This window comes from Rhinolophus sinicus, chromosome 1, assembly GCF_057876585.1.
Source record: "Rhinolophus sinicus isolate RSI-liver-muscle chromosome 1, RSI-T2T, whole genome shotgun sequence".
Classification (NCBI taxonomy): Eukaryota; Metazoa; Chordata; class Mammalia; order Chiroptera; family Rhinolophidae; genus Rhinolophus; species Rhinolophus sinicus.
This window is the reverse complement of record NC_142501.1, coordinates 178,601,758-178,626,416: the sequence shown is the minus strand read 5'-3', so window position 1 is coordinate 178,626,416 and position 24,659 is coordinate 178,601,758. Positions and strand designations below refer to the sequence as shown.

At 43.2% G+C, this 24,659-nt stretch overlaps 1 protein-coding gene across 6 annotated transcripts in view; it reads left to right on the top strand.

The window, feature by feature from the left end:
* C1H4orf54 (chromosome 1 C4orf54 homolog) overlaps positions 1-20,293 on the top strand; it is a 34,578-nt gene extending 14,285 nt beyond the window's left edge. For 2 of the 6 annotated variants that reach the window (XM_074323173.2, XM_074323168.2), the window contains 2 exons: positions 1,983-7,418; positions 15,549-20,293. In XM_074323173.2, the coding sequence (XP_074179274.2) occupies positions 2,014-7,392 (5,379 nt within the window). In that variant the 5' untranslated portion in view covers positions 1,983-2,013 and the 3' untranslated portion in view covers positions 7,393-7,418; positions 15,549-20,293. Of the gene's footprint in view, positions 1-583; positions 1,145-1,982; positions 7,419-12,463; positions 14,234-15,548 lie in introns of those variants that run through there. The other 4 variants (XR_016018937.1, XR_016018938.1, XR_016018935.1 and 1 more) reach the window with 4 other exon arrangements.
* Positions 20,294-24,659: the final 4,366 nt, after the last annotated feature.

Sequence of the window (24,659 nt, the reverse complement as noted above, 5' to 3'; positions counted from 1 at the left end):
CTTTATTTGTGGCCGTGCAGATGAAATTGCCTAGTGGATGCATTGCTCCCTTCTAACTGAGCATCAGGGTGCCATGGAGAGTATTTGAGCATGGAAGTCAGCAAGGCTCTGGAGTATGATGGTTAAGGTTCAAGTTCTGGAGCCAGAGTGGCTGGGTTTGAATTCTGCTTTATAATTCCTTATCATCTCTGTGCCTCAGCTTTCCCATCTATACAATCACTCATCAGGTTGTTACGCAGATTAAATAAATCAATATACACGTATTTAAAAGTTCTTCAAATAGTGCCTGGCACAGAGTAGCACTATATAAGTCTCAGTCATAAGTATTATTTTTAAATTGTTATTATCATTGAGAATCTAGGATTTTTGTGCCATTGAACGTGGTTCTCCATAGTGAAAAGGTTGATTGCAAGTTTTGCAAATTCTGTCCCTCTCTCCTTCTCATTCTTTCATTCCCATCCTCTCTCCCTCCCTCTATTTCTTTCTCTTTCCTTTCTTCTTTTACTTTCTCTCCCTGGTGCTCTGGTTTCATATCCACATTGCGATACTTGATATTTCCAGACTTTCCTTACGTCGTGTTTTTAATAGCAATGATGTGAGCAGAAATGAGTTGTCGTGGGGAAGAGTGGCAGGGCTGTGCCATCCACATCTCAATATGGGAAGGTAAATGCTTCTGTTGTTAGGGGCTCCCACTCCATACCTACCCCCACGCCTAACCAGAGGAAGGAACATTTTTCTGTGCGGGGGTGGCTTTCATGTTGGAAGGGGAAGGTTGATGGTGTTATTTTTGTTCCCCACAAATGTGGATGTTTAAAATAGTGCTTTATTCAATCGGCATAAGTGACACATAGACTATGTATAGTGGTGGAACTGGGCCTGGCAGGTGATGAGGGCCAGATCTCATCAAAACCAAGAGTCGTGGTTCTCCACTGATAGTGCCCAAGGGATCTGTCCTGAGGATGGCCAGCACAGAACCCCCATCATGGGTTGCCTGGCAAATTCACTTGCACAACTACTGATTTGTCTGAAATGGATGTACCTCAGAGCCAGTGAACTAGGATTTTGGCTTTGTTTCCATGGGGCATGCCAGCGGGTCACATTTCCTCTGTGAACCTCCCTCCAAGCCGCACTGTACTCATGAAGGGTAAGTGTGTTCGTTGTTCTTTCGTGCTTATTGGCTTGGTGCCCTGCAGGTCTGGAATTCAGCCAGTGTAACAGAATCAGGAGGCTACAGCTCTGGCTATATTTAATTGGAAGTTTATTGTTTTGTCACGGTTTTAGAAGTTTAGGGAACTTTTTTTGAGTTTGATTGGATAGTGTTGGGAGTTGAAGAAGTGTCCATTTTGATCCGATATGCTCCTTTTTAGAGACTATAATTAAAAGTTTATTTAATGCACCATGTTTTAAGTCTTTGAAAATTGCCCTTTTGTACTTCGAGTCAGCACAGTGAGGATTCTAGAAGGGACTCTTCCTATTTTGAAACAGACATATTACGTTTCATGGAATGTGGCTTTGGGGAAAAGGGGCTGGAACATTTTATTCCTATTAAGACTTTTATTACCACAATACCTCTGATTCAAGATGAAAGAGGAAGAAAATGCATAGTTTTTGAGGCAAACATAAAGCTTACCGGAGGTCCAAGGGCGATTCTGAAATCGTTCTAGATAGTCCTGAATTGATTTGAAATGCAACGCAGAATTTGGATTTTTATTTAAGAGCAAGGGAAAAAACCCATTTAATCAGACTTGCGAGTGAAAGTAGCAGTGAGTGAAGAATAATTTCATATTTGTTAGACGCCACTATAACAGATTACACAGAACACTGGGTTAATTTGAATTAGACCCCACATGCTTCCTCCACCCCCAAACTTCTCCTTTCATCTTAGAGCCCCCTCTCTACCCTCAAGTGTGGTTTCACTATGACTAGAGAATAGACACTAAAAATATTTCTGGAATGACGTGACCCACTCTCGCCCCATCCAGGAAAGGGACAAGGCTTCACAAGAAACAGCACATGCTTTCCTTTCATTTCTGGGAGTCCCAGGGTCGACCTACAGATGCTGCTCCTTCCCTCGCCGATGGCATTCAGACTCCTAGTTGCCGACGGTGCCAGGCAAACAACTGGACAGAACAACTCAGCTACAGGAAGGTGGCCACAGTCTCGGCCAGAGCAGCAGCCCCCGGGCCACAGACCACCTCTGCCACCCCATCCGGGAGCCTTGCCTCCTCCTTCAGTCTTGTCAGGGCCCCGACACAGGGGCTGAAGAACTGGGAGGTGGTAGCAGCAGTGGCAGTGGTGCCTACAGCCTTGGGGCCAGTCCAGGCACGTGGGACCCTGCTTCGGGCAACTCTGCGGCCCCTCCAGGGCCAGGGAGAGACCCAGGACAGCCCCAGCGCTCACCATTGTTTCTTCTTGTCGCTGAAACCTAGGCGAGGCCTCAGCATGGAAGCTGCTACTCCTGAGCTGAATCCGCAGGCCAGACTGAGGGAGGTGGGGGACCGGGTGAGCAGAGCTCAAGATAGCCCGGAGCTAAAGCAGCAGCTGCAGCTGCTGCCTAAGCCATCAACCTCCTCCCAGAGAGAAGTGAAATATGTGGAGATGTGCGCTTCAACTGGAGTCCAGAGGGAGAGTCCTGGGACCATGAAACTTACCCCGGAGCTCTCCCCTGGGGATCAGAGGGACTCTAAAAATCCCAAGGAGAAAGTCCAAGATGAACCCAGTGGTCAAGAATGCCAGGCTCCAACCCCCCAGAAGGATCCTTCTTCCTCAGAACGCTCCAGATCCCAGCTCTCCCGCACTGATAAGGGCAGCAACTTCTCGCCTTCCTCCTCCTCCTCCTCCCCAGTGGACAAAGCAGAAGGTGGCCTTTCCAAGATGGATGAAACCACCATATGCACAGGGGCTCTGGCCACTTCATCTTCATCTTTGGGCTTTGAGAGTGACAGTGGTGAGAGCGCAGTGAGCTGCCAGCCCAGCGGAGGAGTGGGAGGGAAAAGAGCAGCAGAAGGAGGGGGAGGAGGGGAAGGAAAAGATGGGACAGAGTGCAGGGACATTATTGCCAAGTCTCAGGGCAGCAAGGGCCCCCCAAAAAACGAGGAGGCTCACTACATCACCACCCACGAGATCCAGCTGAGTGAAGTCGAGCAGGACATGGATTTCGACGTGGGGCTGGCCTCGCGCTGGGATTTCGAGGACAACAACGTGATCTACTCATTTGTGGACTATGCTTCCTTTGGTGGCAGCGACGAGACCCCGGGGGATGTCACCACCCCGACCGAAGAGGAAGACAACAGCTGCTACCTCAGCACCACTCCCAGCACCAATGCCACCCGGACACCCAGTCCCACCAGCAGTGACCCAGCTCGCCCCAGCGCAGGCAGCAGTGGTCGCAACACCAGCAGCACGGAAGTGGGCAGTGGCCCCTCTGACAGGGGCCCGACTCCCCCACCCACTGGGCCTGGCACTGCCACTGGGCCTGAGCCCTTGCCGGAGCCCCCGGAGGCAGCTTCAGGGGCAGCAGCCGCCGCACGCAGCTGTGGGAGTGCAGCAAGCCAGATCCTCCTATCAATCAAACCGACTTCCCGGGCTATAAATGAGCCTAGCAACGTGCGTGCAAAGCAAAACATTATTTATGCTGCCAAGCATGAAGGCGACATGAGCCTCCGAGTCTCTACAGCTGCTGAACACAATTCAAGTTCACTGAAGCAAGACGGGGCTGCAGCGGTGGCTCAGGACCATGCAAAGAAATTCATCGCTGTCCCTGCTCGCCTGCAAACCCGGTGCGGGGCCATCAGGGCGAAGGAGTTGGCGGACTACTCCAGCGGGGCCTCCAGTGCGGTGAGCGAACTGGACGATGCGGACAAAGAGGTCCGTAACCTGACCTCCCGCGCCTTCCGGAGCCTCGCGTACCCCTACTTCGAGGCTCTGAACATCAGCTCCCGGGAGTCCTCCACGCTCTCCGAAGTCGGCTTTGGGCGTTGGTCGACCTTCCTGGACCTAAAATGTGGGGGTGTTGGAGCCCGAGTGGAACAGAGCCTGCTGAGGAGCAGTGCGGCCTCGGTGGCCGCAGGTCTGAGGAAGGCAGGTGGGGCCAGGACAACCGCAGACCAGCTTTACATCCACTCCAGGAAGTCCCAAACCAAGGCCTTGGAGTTCGTGGTCAGCAAAGTCGAGGGGGAAATCAAACATGTGGAGACACCTCTCTGTTTCCAAAAGCAGGTCCAGACGGGCTCCCGCGTGGTCACTCTTCTCGAACCCCTGAATTTACGCAGTGAGAGCAAAGCCAGCTCAGTTGCTGGGCCCTGCAAGGCCACCAGAGGTTCCAGCAAGGGCCCCAGGTCGGTGTACACAGATGACGGCTCTGAGACCTCTGAGAACAGTAAGCCTGCCTCCCGTGCAGAGGGCCCCCAAAAGAAGTCCAAGTTTGCTTCCAGCCTGCTCAAAAACATCATCTCCAAGAAGATGCAGCGGGAACATGAGTTCAAAATGGAGAGGGGAGAAGTCATTGACACATCCCACCATAACCTCTCCAGCATGTCCAAGGAGCCAGGGAGCACCACTGGGGGTGAGAAGCAGCGGGAGAGGAGCCTGCAGAGACAGAGCTCTCGCCACTCAGAGGCCGGCTCTGAGTACACGGTGCTCAGCCTGTCTGATGCAGGTGGGGAGGGGTCCATGGCCGGGTCTAAATCCCCAATTTTCAAAGCCAGTGCTCCTCGGGAGAACAGTGCAGGCTCTGGCCGAAACATCACAGACGGACACACAGAGGAAGCATGTGAAATTAAAAAGAGTGCATCAGAGACTGTCAAGGGCATCTTCCTCCGTAGTCAGAATAGTGCATTCCGATCGTGGAAGGAGAAAGAGGCCGAGAAGCGAGAAGAAAAAGCCCCCATTGGGAAGCTGAAACTCCCCAAAGGGGGCGACTGGAGGGCTGATCTCGGGGAGATATCTGCAAGCAAGTCCACTATCATGTCTCGTCTCTTTGTCCCCAACATCCAGCAGACACCCAAAGACAAACAGCCAGGGAAACAGGCCACTAAGTACCCTGCTGCCCAGGCCACCTCCACCGCAGTGATCAAACCCAAGGCTCCGGAAATCAAGATCCGGCTGGGGAGTGTGCAGCAGCCAAGCTCAGACTTCAACATTGCCAAGCTGCTCACGCCCAAACTGGCAAGCAGCAGCGCCTCTAACCTCCTCAGGACCATTGAGGACAACACCAGGACGCAGCAGAAACTCTTCCGGGGGGAAAACCTGGAAAAGGTGCCCCACTTCCAGGTGAGAGACGTCAGAGACAAGTCCAAGTCTCAGGGTCCCCTCCACCAGGTGAGGGATGTCAGGAAACTCATCAAAGGGTCAGGCGATAGCAGTGACAAGGGCAGTGTTACCCCAGAGCAGGGTCTGACTGGGCCCAAAACCAGGCAACTGGCTGCTGCAGCTGGTGGATCCAGATCCCTGTCCCCCATGGTGATTACATGCCAGGCCGTGGTGAACCAGAGGGAAGACAGCATGGACCGAGAGCTGAGGGAGGGCCTGGGCAAAGGCGGCAGCAGCAGCAGCGGCTTGAATTCTTCTTCGCCAGAAGGGACAGTCTTGGTTCACAGGGCATCTGGCAGGCTGCCTGTGGCCACCATTGCCCCCAATAAGCCTGAACAGGGCTCATATCTGCCTGTGCTCAAGATCGTCTCCAAGGCTTCTGCTCAGAAGACCCCAGAGAAGGCCAAGGACGAGGAGGTCAGGGAGGAAGGGAAAGGTCCTAAGCCATCACGGAATGCCCTGGAGAAGCTGACGGCGGCCGTGAGGTCCATGGAGGAACTGTACAGTTTCAACCGGAACGAGTGGAAGCGCAAAAGCGACCCGTTGCCCATGATAACGGACAGCCATGTCCTGTCGCTCATCGCCAGCGAGGAGAGGGGAGGGGCTGGGGGTGCTGAGGGCGACCCGGACAAGCTGGCCAAAAGGCTGGGTGAGGTGGGAGAGCGGGGCACAGGAAACAAAGGCGGAGTGGTCCTGCGAGGGGGGCCCATGGAGCGTCTGCAGCGGAGAAACTCCAACCCGAGCGCCGAGAGTGTGTCTGCCCGAGCTGCTGCCTTTGAGAACCTGGCCAGGGAAAGGCCCCGGTCCCTCTATATTCCCCCAGTCCACAAGGATGTGCAGAGAACCCAGCCGCTGCAGCCCCTCCCACCCCTCCCCAGCAACCGGAATGAGTTCACAGTGAGTGCCAGCAGCACCCAGAAAACTGGGGGTGTTGCTGGCAAGTTTCCACAAGGGCTTTCTCCAGAGAGTCCTTCAGCAGCAAAGGGCATCAAGTCTCAGGGACTCCGGTCCCTCAAGATCTCTCCAGCCACCAGGGCACCTGTGGGGGAGGTGACCAATAGGAAAAATGGCAGCAATTTGGAAAAGAGCAATAGTGACTGTGAGAATTACCTGACTATCCCTCTTAAAGGAAGTTCTGCAGCTGGGGAACTTCCAGGCAGGCCTGGGGCTGGGAGGGAGGGGGCACCAGCCTCCTCAGTGGCTACTCTCTGCAGCTTGCCTCCCCTGAGTGCCCGCAGTCAGGTCCCCAGTAGCCCCAAAAGCTCCCATGTCAGTGGAACCAGCCGGCCAGCTTGGCGTACCAAACCTGACAACCCACGGGAGATGGTAGCTGCCCCCCCAGGGCCACAGAGCCCCGAGCATCCCCCCACTGCCATCTACCACCAGCAACCACTGCCCTTCCCCCTGCAGGGGGCCCAGCCCCAGGTCCTCTGCTTCTCCCCACCTGGCATGCCTGCCCAGGCACCTGCAGGCTCAGCTTCCGTCCCCACAGAACCCTTCCAGCAGCCTCAGCCTCAGCAGACCCAGCGCAAGATGCTCCTGGATGTGACAACTGGCCAGTACTATCTGGTGGACACACCAGTACAGCCCATGACCCGGAGACTCTTTGACCCCGAGACAGGGCAGTATGTGGATGTGCCTGTGACCTCCCAGCAGCAGGCTGTGGCTCCCATGTCCCTCCCTGTGCCTCCCTTGGCACTGAGTCCCGGGGCCTATGGACCCACCTACATGATCTACCCTGGATTTCTGCCCACGGTGCTGCCTGCCAATGCCCTGCAGCCCACACCAATTGCTCACACTCCAGGGGGCAGTGAGCTCTCCCAGATGGCTGCAGAGCCCCCCAGCAAAGAGGCAGCTTCAACATTCACCGAGGCCCCATACTTCATGGCCTCTGGTCAGTCCCCTGCCTCCTCTTCCTCCTCAGCGCCAGCAGCCACATCCCAGCTCGTGGGGGCCAAGGGCTTCGCCCAGCTGCATGGCAAGCCTGTCATCAGCATCACCTCGCAGCCCCTGGGGCCCAGGATCATTGCCCCTCCTTCCTTTGATGGCACCACCATGAGCTTTGTGGTGGAGCACAGATGAAGAGTAGTCACCAGGAGCAGCTGCTGGTGAGTGTGACTTTGATAATCAGGTTTAAGGGATTAAGAGCAATCCTGTTTCTTTGTGTTTGAAGTAGCAGATTTACAGCAGAGGAAGCTGTCTAGAAATGGGCATTTTGGATGGTTAGAGAAAAACCCCATCCAAACCACTAAGGAGCTAATTTTCTTGCCAAGCTTCCTCCTCTCTCCACTCCTCTGTTCCCATGGCTTTTCCCCCTTTGACGTTTTCAAATTGCCTGAGTGTTTTTCTCACCTGTGAGTAGGAGGGAAGTGAACCTTGGATCTGCCAGGTTAGCTTTTGGTGAAGGTTGGCAGCGGAGAGAAACAAAAACCCGGTCTGGATTTCATGGAGCGAGACTCACTCTGTTCCTGGCAGCCTCAGTGGCAGAAGGCAGAACATCCTGAGAGATCACTGGGAACAGCAGTTAATCTGGTTGCTCCTCGGAAGTAAGGAGAGTCAAAACCTGACATTTTCTTCTTATGAGGTTTTTAAAAAATCTGCAGAAAAGCTTCACTCCCTCGTCTTCATAGTCCTCTTGAAGTATCTTATACAAAGAGACTGATTTTTGAAACTCTTGGTTTTCTATTTTCAGATGATCAGAATACTTTTTCTTAGCTGAGTTCAAGGTTTTTAAGGTCACACACACACACACACACACACACACACACACACACACACACACTAGCACACCCTTGACCTCCATGAGGGAGGAGAGCTGCTGTGGCTCCTTGGAGGGGGCTGCTGAGTTTGATTCAGTCCATTCAGACTGAATCCATGACTCACAGCTGGCAGTTCCTACAAGGCATTCGTTTTCATATCTGCATTCTCTCCCTTCAAAAAGAAACAACTCCCACTTGCCCCCTCTAAAGGAAATAAGACAAAGTCGATTCCTAACACCTGAGTTAATCCAACTTCACAGACAGGAATCCTTGATAGGTTTGTCTGAACCAGGACATATCAGGTCACACACATTATACAGGGGCAAACTTCAGCTGTGGGTGCAAAGATGTCAGCACTGTGGAGACAAATTGCCCTCATTCTCCTGTTCTCTTCACATTAGAAAGGATTGACATCATAAATGTTTCTTGGACTTTCACTTCTTGGTAAGATTATACCTAACCAAGAAAGGAGATGGAGAGGAGAGAAATTTTTTCTATTCTTGTAGGAAAGAAATAAGCCATTTCCTTTCTAAACTGAAAAAGAACAGAGCGACTTTCTTTTCATTGTGCAATGAAAGAGCCTACATTAGGAAGTAGGATCGTTAGATTAGAATCAGAGCTTCTTCTCACCAACTGTGTGTTCTTGGGCTGTAAACTCTCTAGCACTCAAGACACTCATGTGTCAATAATATCTACTGCTCAAAATGAATGTCAGATGATATAACAGAGTATAGCAACTTACAAATCTTTTTAAAATTAAGGGATTGTTACTATGCATTACATTTATTGGACTGCAAGACAGCATTAGGCCACTGTTCAAAAATCCTTGGATCTTCCTCTAAGAATTCAGGTGAAAGCACAAGCCTCATTTTACTTGCACTCTAGAAACAGAGGATTTGAATTATTTTTCTCCAAGAGTTTACCACAGGCGCTGTGTGATGAACACAATCAAGGAGGGGGAAGATTAAAGATAAATATAATGCATCTTTTGTCTGATGTAGAAAATAAAGCCAAAAATTAGTATGCACGTGGAAGATACTCAGAATTGGAGAATTCGTTTTGCAGAAGGAAAGGAGTAGCCTCTAGACAAAAGCGTTTTAATCTTCTGGACAAGTGGTATGTTTACCTAAGGCTATTTTGGAGCAGCTAATCCTGTGAGGCCTTTTTGTGAGCTGTGGAGGTGCAGAAGCAAGGGGAAGGGAGGACAGGGCTGGGAGGAGGGGGGAGCCAGGCACAAGCTCCTCGTAGTTTCTGTCCGCTAGGCAGCTGCCTTTGGCCTTTCTCCTGTCTGCTGAGTCTGGAGAGATTAGGCCTGGAGTTGTCTCCATCAGACCCAAATATAAATCAGAGCTTTTAGTATTCGAGATTTGAACCGTGATTATTTTGAAAGTTTTTCCCTTTTTGAAAGCACAACCTTTATTTTAGTCCACAGCCCTAAAGATAGAAGGCGAAAGCTGGCCTCACGATTTAAGGAGACTGGTGATAAAATAATGATTAGCTTTTTGTGTACAGGAAAACATATAATTATGAAAACTCAGACGACTAATGAAAATCCTTCAAAACTCACCTTCCTGAAAGTTCTATGCCACTTGCCAAAGAAAAGTCAGATACATAAAGAAGTGTGTAGTTCTTTTCCTTGTGAGAGGAAAAAAAAAAAAAAACATTGTTCATATATATCAAAAATTCCATTGTACACACTCATTCAACTGATGATCATACACTTAGTCCTTGTGAGAAGTCTTGGAAGCTGATTTCAGTTCAAGATTTCCTTTGAAAACCAGACGTATCCCAGAGATTTCCCTTGAGGTGGAGTACGGTTTTTTGGTGCCCCTTTGAACTAAATCACATAAATGAATTGATCCAATCACATTTCACAGAGAAGAAAACTGGGGCTTAGAAAGAAATGGTTTTGCTGAGGTTCCCAGACAGTGAGAGAGCCAGGACTGTGGAGCTGACTCTTAGCTCCTGGGTCACACTATGCTCTCTGCAGGCCACTCTGTGTGTTCCTCAGTTGGAGGCATGGGAGCAAAGGGAGAATGGCAGAGGACTGCAGTGAGCTCTGAACTTGCAGCCAGGAAACCAGGGATCTAGTTTCTGCCTCTCTGGACATTTGTAAAATGAATGTTTGAATAAAATGCACTAATTCCCTCATTCTTTCAACGCATGAATTACGTGTTTACACTCTACCAGCCACAGTGTACTCTGCAGTGACTATAAACCCCCATGTGACCGACTACGGTCCCATCAGCCAGGAGCTACCCTCCAGCAGGAAGACACACATTGGACATACAGAACTGCAAAACCAGTGTTCAAGTCCTGTCTTAACCTTTAAGATTCCTTCCAACTCAAATAATAAGTATTTCATCATCTATTTTTAGCTGCATGTTGTAACTGGGAGCTTTGCTTTCTCCCCCTGTATATATTTGAGCATAACCAACTGCTGTTATCTCTTCCTAATTATTCTGTTACGAATGTCCCTTTAGTTTTGTTTTTATAGGTGGGTCTTTCCCACTTCTAAGAAGATAATTAGTAATGTAGTAGACTTTATTATTATCTAGTACATCATAGATTGTGATAAATGGATGAGGCTGTTTGTAGCCGGTGCCCAGTGGCCAGATAGTAACAGGAACCCATTTGTAACACACCAGTGGTTTAGGCACACCAGTTGCAAAGCTTCACTACTTTCTCTTTTTCTGTTAGGACTATTCTGTTTTAGATCTTTGTTGTTCGTTCATTTTTGTTTTGAAAGTCCCCGTTGCATAGGATCTTTGATGCTTTTTCCAGTGAAATTATTTTTGTTTTAGTTTCCTGTCATTGGAGGCATGTAGCTATATTTTTCCTTCTCTGATATATTCACTTTCATGCTTTCTCCTGCCCACCCACATATTTTTGTTTTAGGATTTTAGTTGAAAATTGATATTAAATGCCATTTGCAAGGGCAGAAAGATAAAATAAATACGTAATACTAACAAAAAAAATTTTAATTGCCATTATGCCTGCTCTGCAATGGGTATTGCAATTATTTTGTTTAATTTGAATGGTGTTTTTTTTTTTCCTGTGAGGCTTTATCCATTTGTTTTTTCATTTCTGAGTGTGCTTTATGTTGCTTCAATATGTCAGTCTTTCTTTTCTCCTTACTTCCTTGGAATTATTTCTACCCCTGAATAGAGCCTCACAGGTCAGCAACTGAAGTGGAAAGAGAAAGGGGGCTGGATGCAGGTGATCTAGTTTTGTAGAGTGTTCTAAGGGGCCCCTACTGGGGTCCTTAGATCGTCAAACCCCATCCCCTTGTGGTAGGAAACTGGAGCTCAGAGAGGTTAAGTGGCCCTTCTTCATTCAGTGTCCCTTTGGGCCCTGAATCATCCCATACCAGAGTCTTTTTTCAGTTTGCTTTTTTCGTTGCATTCCGGTCCCCTACTCCTTTTCTCCCCAGGGTCACTCTTATTTGGTGGTCCTCCTGCCAGCGTCTGTCCCAATAGTTGACTTCCCCTCCCTTTTTTCCTCTCTATTTGTTTGAGAATTTACTTTCTGTTTTTTGCTTTAGTTTATTTATTGTGATTTTATTCCTTGTTGTGGTTTCTCCTTTCCCATTCACTTCAAGCTGATTTAATTTACCGCCCCACCTTACTTCTCCCCTTCTCCTTCCTTTTTTGTTTGTAGTTTCTTTTTATCACAGCCTGGACAATTTAAAGGGCTGGCGCTTCCTGCCAGCTCCCTCACCTGCATGGGCTTTGGATCTTTATGCAGGAGACCAGGTGGCTGGGCTGGGGCCATTTCATTTTCACATCATTCCATTATTACATTCCTGAATTAATTCATCTATTTCTATTTTTTCCTGACTTAGTTGTTACTTCCTCTCCCAATTATTATGCTGGGGGAACCAAAAACATGTATATGCATGACTTGTGTTCCTCTATTGTTATTGGTATATATTGAGTATTACAATTTTAATACAGTTTTTTCCTTTCTTAAAATGTGTATACATTTTTTTCCCGCACCCTCTGTCTATGGCTGTTGTTTTATTTTATCCTCTTAATATCTTTTTTTTACCTTTTCTTTTCTCCCTTTCTCTTTTCTTGGATTGTAGCTTTCCTCTAGCTCCTAATTTTGTGCCTTTCTCCACAATTTTATTGCCTTTATTATTTTCTTCTCTACCCTCTATAAAAATGGAAAGTAATAACTGATGTGTATTAATCATTTATTATATACCAAGACTTAACATCATGCTGTCTGATTCCTAAAACAAGTAGGCACTACTTTTACCCCTATTTGACAAATGAAGAAATAACTTCATTTGTCAACAGATCAACTGGAATCCAGGCCCTTTGTGCTCCATGGCAGTGCTCTTATACATGGCCCCTTGTTTGCCCCTTCTCTTACTCTCTGCCCTCCAGGTCTCAATTCCTTGTTGTGAACTGTCTCCCTTCCCTCATCTGGGAAAAAGGGAAAAGAATAAGGTAAGAAATTGACCCAGAATCTGGTAATATCTAGCATATACTATGCCTCCATGTGTGTTTTCCTTCTGATTGAAAAATTAGCTGTCCTTCATTATTAGAACATTTTGTGTCCCAAAGAGAAATCTGAGCCAGTGTCAGCACTCCTAGGGGCTGTGGATCCCAGCGGTGGAGTACAGGTAACCCCTGTATAACACAGTTGTTAGGTTCCTTAAAAATGCCGTGTTATGTGACTCCGTGTTATACGAAACAAAGAACTAGTACAAAAAAGGGGGTTAGGTTCCAAAAAATTTTAAAAACACACTATTATGTTTTTATAATTAAGAGAAATATCTTTATTAAAGCAATTTTCCCCAAAAGTATAACATATTAATATATATTAAATAATGTTTTCTTCGTCATCACTACTAAGCACCATTAACCAAGGGCATTTTCTTTTTGACAAGATATCTTCATCCTCTGAAATTAATACTCCACGAACAAAATGGATTTAAAATTCTAATGTATTTTAAAATTCTGCAATCAAATCTAATAGGACATCCATGCTCGAATGAAAAATTTCAAATGAGATATCTTAAAAGCTCTTATTACATTCTGTGTTGTTCGGGGATTTCCCTAATTTCAAATGAGATATCTTTTGCTCTTAGAAGCTCTTATTATGCTCCGTGTTGTACGAGGATTTGTCTAATTCTCAAACCGCATTAGAGTGACACTATTCTAGGATGTCGTGTTGTACAAGGGTTTCCCCCAATTCTCAAACTGTGTTAGAACGAAACTGTGTTCTAGAAGTGCCACGTTATATGGGGCTTACCTGTAATTGTGTGTATATATGTGGCAGGGCAGGTGTGGGATGTCCACCTGAGAGTGGGATGCCCCTGGATGCCAACAGGTTCATGCATTTTTGTTGGAGGGGAGTACTGTGGTTTGACTCAAGTCCAAGAAGTCAGGAAGCACAGGCCTAAATTCTTGTACTCTCACTACTCTGGATGCATGACTTGCCCTCTCTCAACCTCAGTTTTCTCAACTGTAAAATGAGGATACCTTGTAGAAGTGTTGTGAACATTCAATTATAAAACCATTACAAAGGAAAAACCGAATAGTTCACGGCACGTAGTAAGAGTTCAATCTGCCTTGGAGACTGTAACCTCATGAATGCCTCAGGAACCCCCACTCCCCATCTCGCAGGGGCCTTCACCAGAGCAGAAAATCAGACCTTATCCTTGCAGACTCCTAGGGCAGTGTCAGGCCCTTGTATCCAGGATTGCTTTATATTTCCCAAAACAGGAGGCAATGTCTACAGTTCTGCAGTCACCTTCGAGCTGGCTGATCTCTTGGGGCAGGTCAGTTGGCTGTGGGTCAGAGTCCTCTAGTATCCCCCAAAGCTTTCCAGAATGTTATACAACTCGGGCCCTAGATTGCCAGCTGCATGTAGTGATTTTCCTCTCTGTCTGGGCACAGTCCTATGCGGAGCAAGGGAAAATCTGACCCAGCATCCCTGCTGAACTCTGTCATGTGTTCAGTCCTATTATCACAGGAAGTCACCCAGGCCAAACTGCCTGGTGACACAGTGTAGTCACTGACCGCTCTCATCTTTACTGACTTTTTCACAATCCTCTGGTTAAACTGGTGATTTTATTATTTTATTCTTAACAGGAATTAGAGCAACTTTATTACTTTCAAGACTTCAAATAAAATTCCTCTCAAGTTGATGTAAGCAGAAACAATGCCCTGTGAATGAATGGAAAGGCAATGTCTGGACTATGGATTCTGAAAGTGACGCCAGTAGATTGTATAAACAGGTTTCTCCTCTGTTTCTCAGCCTGCTCCCACCGTCCTGGAGTGCCCCCGGCCCCCTCTCTGTTCTCTCTCTCTCTCTCTTTCTCCTTCCCTTCTCTGTGTCTTTTCATTTTGCTCAGGGAGTCTTTGCAAATCTTGCCTCATGATGGAACTCAGCCTGAGTTGTTGTCATATCCTTGGATTGCACTGAAATGATTCTTCATAGTCTTCTATTTTCTTCTCCACCTCTTGTAATTATATTTTCTTTTGCTGTTGCTACTTTACATGTCCTCAGGTAGAAAAACTTAAATTTAGCAAATGAGAAGTCTTTAAACCCACAACAATCTCTTTCATCTTGAAGGTCATTCCTTAATAGAAAATACAGAAGAATAAAATACTCAAACATGAAATATATCCACATGAAACCATAATTATTCTTATAGACTTTTTTTAAATCATATATTTAACAGGTCCGTTTCTAGATGACAAGATTAAAATGTCCCTTGCTGGCTACTCTGATTATGCAATAATTGGTTAGCTAACTATTACTAGATACTTCTTGAAGGTGATTTTTCACATGATAGAATCTTCTTAATCCCTCACAAATATGACCTGCAGGCCACTCTGTTTTAGTCTTCATAATATTATGTTCAAATATCAACTCTCAAGTGTTAAAAAAAAAATGTTTTTTAGTCACAGTTCTAGAATACTATAGAGAGAGGAAGTCTGCAGAAAGGGCTAATTTTCAGTTAGCATTTGAATATGTCAATGCTTGTCTTAGAATGGGTTTAACTAGGTTTAAGTTCTAACTAGTATATTTCATTTTAAACCAATGTACTAGATGAAATTCCACATAATTTAGATAGTAATCATTCACTTTACAAGATTCTCAGTATAGATTTCACTCATTTAACTAGATTGCTAGCTTACGCTAAATTTCATTTCAGCATGACATACGTATTACCCTGTTTTATCTCTTCTATGGATGATTTCGATGAAACTACACATTTAACTCAAATCAAGGTTCAAAGAGAGGTTCCACTTTAAGTACTTTCTTCAAGTCAGTATAAGGTCTAATCAGTTCAGAAACATCTGCCAAATACATTTTAAAATGTGAATGTCATCATCATTAATATTGAAATCAGCCAAATAGTTAAATAAAATGTATTTTGATATTTTTCTTGCTTCTTTAAAAGTGAGATTTACTTTTAGAACTAACAATCTGTTCTTTGACTATGTTTATTTATAGGAGCAAGACAGAAAGACAGACCTCTCTTCTTTAATCTGAAGGTTGCATTATAACAGCACCAAGAATTCATCTGAAAAACTTCCTCTACATGTGTTATTCTTAGTATTTGCTTCTTATAAACCAAGTGTGTAAGTTTCTATATTTTCCTGAACAACCCTGTGTAAGACAGTTTGTGTTATTTTAGTTTTACTAGGCTGATTGAATGGTTGCATTTTTCCCCCTGTAAAACTATTTCTTTTTACACTTAAATACAGGATATACGCATTCTATTCATCTTTCCCTCCTTTGGACTAGACAACAATCCCTTAAGTTTTTTATAGTTCAATCAAACCATACAACAGCATAGGTTTGGTTGTATTGTAAACCAAGCCAACAAACCAGTAATTTGGATCATAAATCTTGTAGGTCCTTGGAATATATATAAGGACTAGCTGGCAGAATTATAGCACATGCTTGGATTTTAAATATGTTGGGTCTGTACTTTGAATCATATACCAGCCAAGCCTAGTCATTCTCCTGATTATATTCTCCATGTTCTTTTCTTGGGTTTAGCATGATTTCAGATGTGATGGTGAAAAATAGTGGTGTTAACCTTTATGCTTTAATTTCCCCATTTTTACAGTGTCATGACACTATCTGTTGCCTTAAAATAGAATGACTTAAAATACTGAAGAGCTAGTGATTTAAAAGTAAGCCTTTAGTCTCAGGAAGGTATGAAATATTTATTTCCCTCTAGTAACCCAACCTTTGTTAAGTGTGTACAGCATTTTTTTTTTTGGTCTTTTTCAATGATTCCCGTCATAGTTGCATATACTCCTGTCTCTCACAGATTGTTTGGAGTCTGACGAGTGACCTGTTTGGGGTGATAGAATAGCATGTAAGCTCTGATTCAGTGGCTCTGATTCTCTCCAGCCCTCGCCATACCAATAACTGCGACCTAGGATTACATCACTAGTTCCTTAAGGTTTTAAGAGATGTTGAAAATCCAAATCACAGAATTTTTCATGAACAGTAACTATTGACTCAGTTGTAACCCAATTCTGAAGGTTATTTTAGTGAGTGTTCACAGTGAGTCTGGAAGAGTTAATCAAACAGATAAATATTTAGCTTGTCAGAGTTAATGTATGTCAACATATATTTGACAAATGTTACATTGGCATAGTTCTTACTTTAAAAAAGAATACCTTGAAGATTCTCCCAGGCTTTTTTATTTAAGGAATCTCCTCTTATTTACTTATTTATTCAAAGGTAAAGCATTCTGGTAATTTTTTAAAAGGCCTTATTTTGATTTTAGTGGTCATCAATATTTGGTTTCTGCTTAAAATTGCTTTTTGAAACCACAGAATTTTGTGCTATTCATGACTGAAGTTGAGACTGATTTTTGTATGGTTTATGAAATCTCATTACTTTGTAGTTATGCTTCTTATTTCAGACTCTATAAAAAAAAACTCAATTTCACTTTCAAGGCCTTCCTTAAAATAATTTTTTATCTAGAAAATTGTTGGCTAAAAGAAAAGTTTTGAGGGAGAAATAATTCCATTCATCATTGGGCTCATGGGCTATGTAATGGAGTGATGTCTCTGAGACATGACACATGAAATATGAAACAGCCTCTGTGTATGGAAAAGATGCCTTGTACCATATTAGGAAAAGCATTATTCCTTTGTCATAGAGGCCCTTATACCCGGGTACATCAACAGATTCACCTCAGAACATACTTAATTTTTCACCACTGGGGAAGTACATATATCAGCCCTTCCTCATTTTCAGTAGAGATCGGCTGGGTGTGAGATCACTTAATACTGAAACAAGAAAGTAGAATCAATTTCGAGGATCTCAAATCTATAGTACTCAAAACAGTGCCATGAATTCTCAAGTATTAGGTTGGTGCAAAAGTAATTGCGGTTTAAAAGGTTAAGAATAATTGCAAAAATCACAATTAATTTTGCACCAACTTAATATTTGACCATATCTAGTGAAACTTATACAGGATTTGGGTGGGTAGTACCACAATTGATAAGACTATTTTAAAACCATGTGTGACTTTTAGGAAAATCCAGTAGTCATGTTGAGTTGTCAACTGCTTGCCAGTTTTTCAGAGACTCTCCTTCCCGAGAAAATGTGGTCAAGTTTTTACCTTCCACTGGTCTAGGGGCTCCATTTTTTTATTTATTATTTATTATTATTTATTATTTATTTAGCACCAGTAGATCTGAGCCTTCAGTTCTCACACTGAGGTAAACTGAGACAGAAGCTAGGAAAGAAAGGAAAATGTCTCATTTTGGGGTCTATAAGAGAGGCCACATCCTCTGAGGAGCTTCCAGGAGGTAGTAAATGCCTAAGTGGTTAAGAACGTAACCTTAAAATAATATTCTATGAATATGACATCTTCTATTGGTAATTTTATGGTTCTCTATTTCCTTAAACCATGCAAAGCTGCTGGGCCATTTACTACCTCAAATGACAGGGAGGAACATTTTAAAAGACATGAGGTAAATCCAAATCCTCATTGTCATTGTTATTATCTCTTGAGGTCACATTGATATTTGAAAGAAGTGGTTGTGCCCTTCCTCTTTCAACCAAAGTTAAGTGGAATGAGAGTTTATGAACCTTCCAACCCACAAAAGTGTTACCCTCACAATGTCCCTTTAGCTATTGAACTACCCTTTTATGTTTTATGTACACAAAACTATTTGTAGCACAACAAGCATGTAGCCTTTCCTATATAGCACCTTGAGCTTGAATCTACTTAGACTTGTAACGCCATTTTCTCTCAGCATTACAAGTGTGGCTCAGTTTTCCAGAGGAACCACAGGGCATCGTGTGTTGGAATCTTAACCCATTTCCTCTTTTTCCTTGTTGGTTAAATGGTCAGGTTGAAACATGCTCTATTTGAATTGTTTTTGGAAAACTGAACACATTTGTAACCAGTATGAAAATTTAATTCACCAGAATGTGGGTTTTTTTAAAGCACTCATTGAAATTGCCCTCAGGATTGAATAAAGCTCAGATATGCAGTTAGTGACTTAACTTATAGGCTCTCTGTATGTCGGTATATGTCTGTGTGTATATGGCTCTCTATATACCATTGGCTAAATGAGTTAGAACAAATTACATTTTGGCATCTCCGTGATAAATCTCAAATGTTAACGCACATTTCAAATTCATCCTTCTATCACTAGGAAATGCCTAGTGATATAAATTTATTTTTCTTAATTTCAGATTAGACTTTATCATCCTTGCCTCTTAAAGAAATTTAATGCATTTTAATTATTTTCATACTTTGTGTGTTTGCTATGAATTGAATGCTCATGCTACCTGAAATAATACTTTGGACTGCAGGACAGTACTGATTCCTAAGTAGATGGACTATAATCTCATGATAAGTATATATATATATGTGCATGAGAAAACACATTCAATTATAGTCTCTGTGTTTAAAAATGATCATGTATACATTTTCCTATGTGGTGCTTGAGGAGTTTCATTCTACAGTTTACAAGGTGTAGGTTTGCACCCCAAATTCTCAGGGTATGTTATTTTACCCAATACTTGAAAGAAAAAGGTGCCCTGTATCTTACCAGTACTGTTGAGGGGAAAAATTATGTGTAGGTTTGGTTTAGAAAACTACTTATAAAAATCAAATTCATAAAGTATGTTAGGCTTTTACATAATTTCTAAGGAGATATACATATAGATATGATATATATTTTCAAGAGACTGTTTCTATATTCTTAACTAACTTCTGGGTCCTAAGTAGACCTCACAGGTGCATAAAATCATTTAAAAAAGCATGTAGCATTTGCTAAATTGTATCTTGAGCTTGAATCTAATCAGAATTTCAGACTCTGGTTCTCTGGGGGAGAGGGAGAAAGCATATTTATCTATGGCACACGTGATGACAAGGCCCGGGGTGGGGGGATTCTGAAAATTGGTCTTGCTTGTATGCCCCATGTCTCCGAAGAGAACTGAACATTCACGGAAGTATTTTAAGCTGTCAACATTCTTGTTTCATGTTGCAACTAGAGCACATTTTTAGACTTATTCCTATTTAATTCATAATGGTGCAGAATAAAACACATACATAGCACATCTAATTTGATTTTTTTAAAGTTTTATAATTGCTTTTTACAAACTAGTGTTAATGGCAAAAAGTCCTTTCAAGGGCTCCCTGAATTACCTGTAGTACCTGAATCTATTTCTAGCAGGTGGTCCTTTTTTTCCCCTCTCCCTTTGAAGATGTAGTTTCTTTTTTTACATTTAAATCATATTATTGTACAGTAAAGACAATGGTGGTTGAAAAGAACGTGAAGACTGAAGAAGTTATGTCCCAAACAGAGGAGAGTAAATTGTGTGATGAATGGAGAAAGACATTGGATAATGCTGAATTATACCCCTGACTATGAAATAAGCCAGTGGTAAATGGAAAGAATGTGAAAAATTGAACTGTTCTCAAGATAGAAATCTTGGTGGAAGAGTTCCTACCTGAAGTCTGATGTGACTCAATTATAGAATGCAGTGAGCTTGGCCAGTGGGGCTATGAATCTAGCCCCACATCTCTGAGAGTTACTCTCAGGGTATTGCATATGGAGAAAACTAGGACTCTGTGAGACTAGCCTACATACCTTAATTGCCAGCATTTGTAAGTGGTTGTGCAATCTTGTGTAATGGTCTTTTATTTTGACTCTTGAAAACAATATTTTGTTGTTGTTATTGTTGTTGTTTTCCAGTAAAAGTAACTGCAAAGAAAACATACATTATTTGTCTTTATTTTAATTCAGAAACAAGCTTTGGACATTTTCATTTTCTTCTATCTTGTAACTAAAATCCTTCACTTAAGTAACATACTCTAATGTTTCACACCTAGCATTGTATTAGTTTTCTATTGTTGCAAGAACTGCAAAGTTAGTGGGTTAAGACAATGCCAATTCATTACCTTAGAGTTCTGGAGGGCAGACGTCTGGAATGGGTCTTTCTCGGAACCCCTAGTATTTTACCTGCCTGACCAAACGAGTGTAAGTGCTTGCATCATTACGTAGAACTGTGAGGAGAACCTGCCAAGGTGTGCGATGCTCCACTGACACCAAAGAGACATCAGTGTCCCTGAGAATCCACGCCGAGGCCCAGGAAAGTTCTTCTAGTGACCCCCTTCAAAGCCTAAATATAAGAGGCACACATTTTGGAGACTTACTGCACAGTGAGGATCAATGCTATAATGGGCCCCTTAAGTCATTATTCAACTGAACTCATTATAAACCTTAACACTGAAGCCCCAGAAAGACTTGAACCAACATTCCACATCGAGGGACATCTAGGATTCCTCACATATGTCCCAGATCAGGGGTGAAAGGGCAAGAAAGAAAGTTGAGGACAGTTCCAGGCCTATATTTTCCTAAGTCACCTCTTGCTGCCAGCTCTTGTTTCTAGTGAATTCTCAAATTCCACTCTCCATCTTGCCTCTAGTGTGTACTGTTTTACTCTGCATTGCGTTACCCGACTGGACTTCATTGCAGGACACGCATCCAGCCCCGAGTATTCCTGACTCGAGACTACACGTGTGGCTGGACTTTTCTGAAGGTTTAGGGTATATGGGATGGAAATTAGCAGGTGCAGCCAGCTAATTTCATATGGCAGCCAGCTGCATTAGCAAACTCCTTAAACCTGAACTGCTGGTATATCTCTGCTTATGCAGCTCCGTGCCGTCTCTGGCACTAGATAATGTTCCCTGGTTGTTGAATGCATTTGTGCTCCAGCCATCATCCCTAGTGCTAGAGCCCTCTCCCTCTCTTCATCCTCTGCTTCCTCTGTTCCTTAGCTTGCTGGCTCAGAATCTTCTAATTTCCTGTTATTTTTTATATAGAGCAATTTAGCCACCTATTGAAACCTTGCTAATGCATATCCATTAAACTATGTCCAGAAGACCTCACCTTCATAAACAAGCATGGCCATTGTCCTAGTTATGTATTGTTGAGAAAGAATCCACCCCAAAACTTAGTGGTTTAAGACCCACAAAAACCATTTGTTTAGCTCATGAATCTGTAATTCACGCAGGGCTTGGCATGGAAGGTTCTGTTTCACACAGGGGCTTGACAAGGGCTTGGAGAATATACTTCCAAGGTGGCTCACTAACATGACCAGAAAGTAGATGCTAGCTATCAGCTGGAGTTCAGCTGGGCCAGCCAGGAATCTCAGGTCGTCTTCAGCTGGGCTTCTCCATGGGCAGCTTGGGCTTCCTCAAAACATGGTAGCTGGGTTCAACAATGAATATCCCAAGAGCAAGCAAGCAGATGCCACCAGTTTCTTAAGGCCTAGTTCAGAACATGGCGTAGCATCACTTTCACCAAACTCTATTTGACAAGCCATCACAGAACCCAGATTCAATGGCCAGGAACATGGATCCCCGCTCTCAATGGAAAAGTGTCAAATAATTTGGGGACATGTTTTAAAATCACTATTCATTAAGGGGGTATTTTTAAACACATACATTTATAAAGGGAACCTTAAAATCAAGTCTTAGATTACTATAGGCTCAAAGATTCTTGAAAGACTCTAGAATGAGACTAGTATATATAAGGTTTGGTGGGCATGTATTTTTGTGTGTTGGGCATATGTTGGAGTCTCACAAGGCAGAAATCACTGTTGTATTTCTAGTGTGGAGGCAATCAATGTTCTTTAGGAATGAAGAAAAGCCTACTATATGCCAAGTGCTCTGATTCATGAAGAGGTTAGGATTTCAGGAAGCCGCTAAATATGGTGAGAATGCCTGATATGCTGATGAAGCTAGCTAGTCTAAGCCTCGTCAAAGGCATGGATATTGAAAGAGGAAACTGGCTACCAGCCACAAAGAGATCCATGCCAACAACTCAGCATGGGGCAGGCAGGGAGCAAAGAGGGCTTGGTGTGAAGAGACCAGGGGAAACCAGAGCAATAGCAAGAAACTGAAAGTGAAGAAGCTGTTTAATTGTGCCAGAAGCACAGGGGATCTCCTGAAGGGGCCGGTAAGGGAGGTGTGTAGGGCGTAGCAGCACAGCCAAGCCCTTTGATATGAAGTTTACCCAACAGAAGTGGTATGAAGAGAGGCATTAAAGACATAGCAAAACTAATATGTTCTTTTGCTCTTTTTAGTCAAGTTGAAACCTGACCAACAGATGGTTCCTTGAGTGAAGTGTTCTCTGAAGGTGTATATACCTTCAGTACTACTGGATAGAGAGTAAGAACAGGTTTTATTATATAACGTATGTATACTCGTACATACAGACAAACACACTAGATATAGTATTGCAGGATAACATTATTATGTTACATAGATTATTATAATGTGAGCATTATAGAGATAAAATATTACCTTTGGCCTATAGTTAGCATTCAAGAAATATTGACTACTATAATATTATAGCATTTCTGTTTCTGAAAAATTCAAATTCACTTCTGTATAGGTTGCTTAAAAATACTCAAACCAATTTTGGGGGATATCTTCTATTTATAAAAATAAGGCATATTCTTTGAAGGAAATTTAGAAAATGTTAAAATGTTCTGAATACTGAAAAGTAGGGAAAATTCTTAATCACTCAGAGAGACCCACTATACAGAGTGTCTCTAGGACTTAATACTTGTAAGTGTATTTGATACTTTACATGGTATTTTGTAGTCTATTTATGTGTGTCATAAAATTAGAAACCTATCTCCTTATCTTTCAGTGTTCTTATAGAATGGATTTTTAACAGATGAATCTCATTTCCTCATATGGCTGTATCATAACATGTTTAATCAATGTCGTATTTCAAGTACTTAGTTTTTATAGTTTTGGGCTATGAAAATAATGCTGCAATGAACATCTTTGAACATAAATCTTTCCAACCATTTCTGATTACTTCTTTGAGATAAATTCCTCTAAGTAGAATTACTAAATAAAAGGACATGGACATTCTTAAAACTTTTGACATATTGGATTTTGAGATGTCTCCCTACCTCTCATATCCCAACCTTGCCAGCCCCAAACATGCATGCACCTTATTTAGAAACTTTATATAGTTGACTCCCTTTACCCTCTTCACCCATGTTGTGTAAGATGACTGATTAAATCAATAAATAATTTGTAGGGAAGGACTTATTGTATATGCTTTGGCTGGATTTCTTCCAGTTCCCTCTCCAAACTTCTCACTACCCGTTGTGCCTCTGGTCTGTATCAGTAGGCATTGTTGAGTACCATAGGCAGTAGATCAGAGGCAGGGAAACAAAAGGGAAGTCAGGGTGTTTGTTTCCATGGTTCCCTCACAGTGGAGGTGGTGAGGCTACTTCTTCCCTCAATCCAAGGCCATAGCTCCACACAGCTTGTGCTGTCTGGGTTCCAATGGTTACTCTCTCCCTTGACCTTTCAGGCTGCCTAGTGTTATGAATTTCAGGATGCTGCACCATCCCTTGTTTCCCTAAATCCTGCCCTCCTCTTTATATAGTTTATTGAGCAATTCTTAAATTACCCAGGTTGGATGTGCTGTCCGTTTCATGTAGAGACCTTGTTTCCTGCAGGGACCCTGACAAAGAAAGAGAACTTGGCCACGAGAGAGGTGGTGACTAAAACTAGAAAAAAGTTTAGACACAGATGTAGTATTCTGCTCAAGTCCCGAGGAAGGATAATGACTAAGCTGGGAAGCAATTTTCAGGTATTTTCTTTGTTCTCAAAATTTTCTCCATTTCACTTATGATGTGGAATCTCATTATTATTTCTTCCAAAAACATACTTATTTTATGGCTGAATTTTAGATTCATTCCATGCTTCCTCATGAAAACACTTATCCTTTCCTCTTGGTAATCATCACATTCACAGAGAACAAAGGCAAAGGAATTTGGTAAAGAAAGGATTGGTGAAATCTGAAGTTAATTTGGGCATGTAAAGAAATGGATGAAAGTCATGTTATTACAAAATGTGACAATAATTTTTATAATGTGAAAGTAGTGAAATTTTTCTGATAAGCCCATAAACAAACTTGGTAATCTTCCTAAATTCAGAAAATAGATTCACTCCATGAAGTCAGAACATAAAATGTTGCTTTCTTCTGCAGTTCTATAAGACCACATGTAAAAAGTTACTATTAGTGAACACTTATTAAGTGC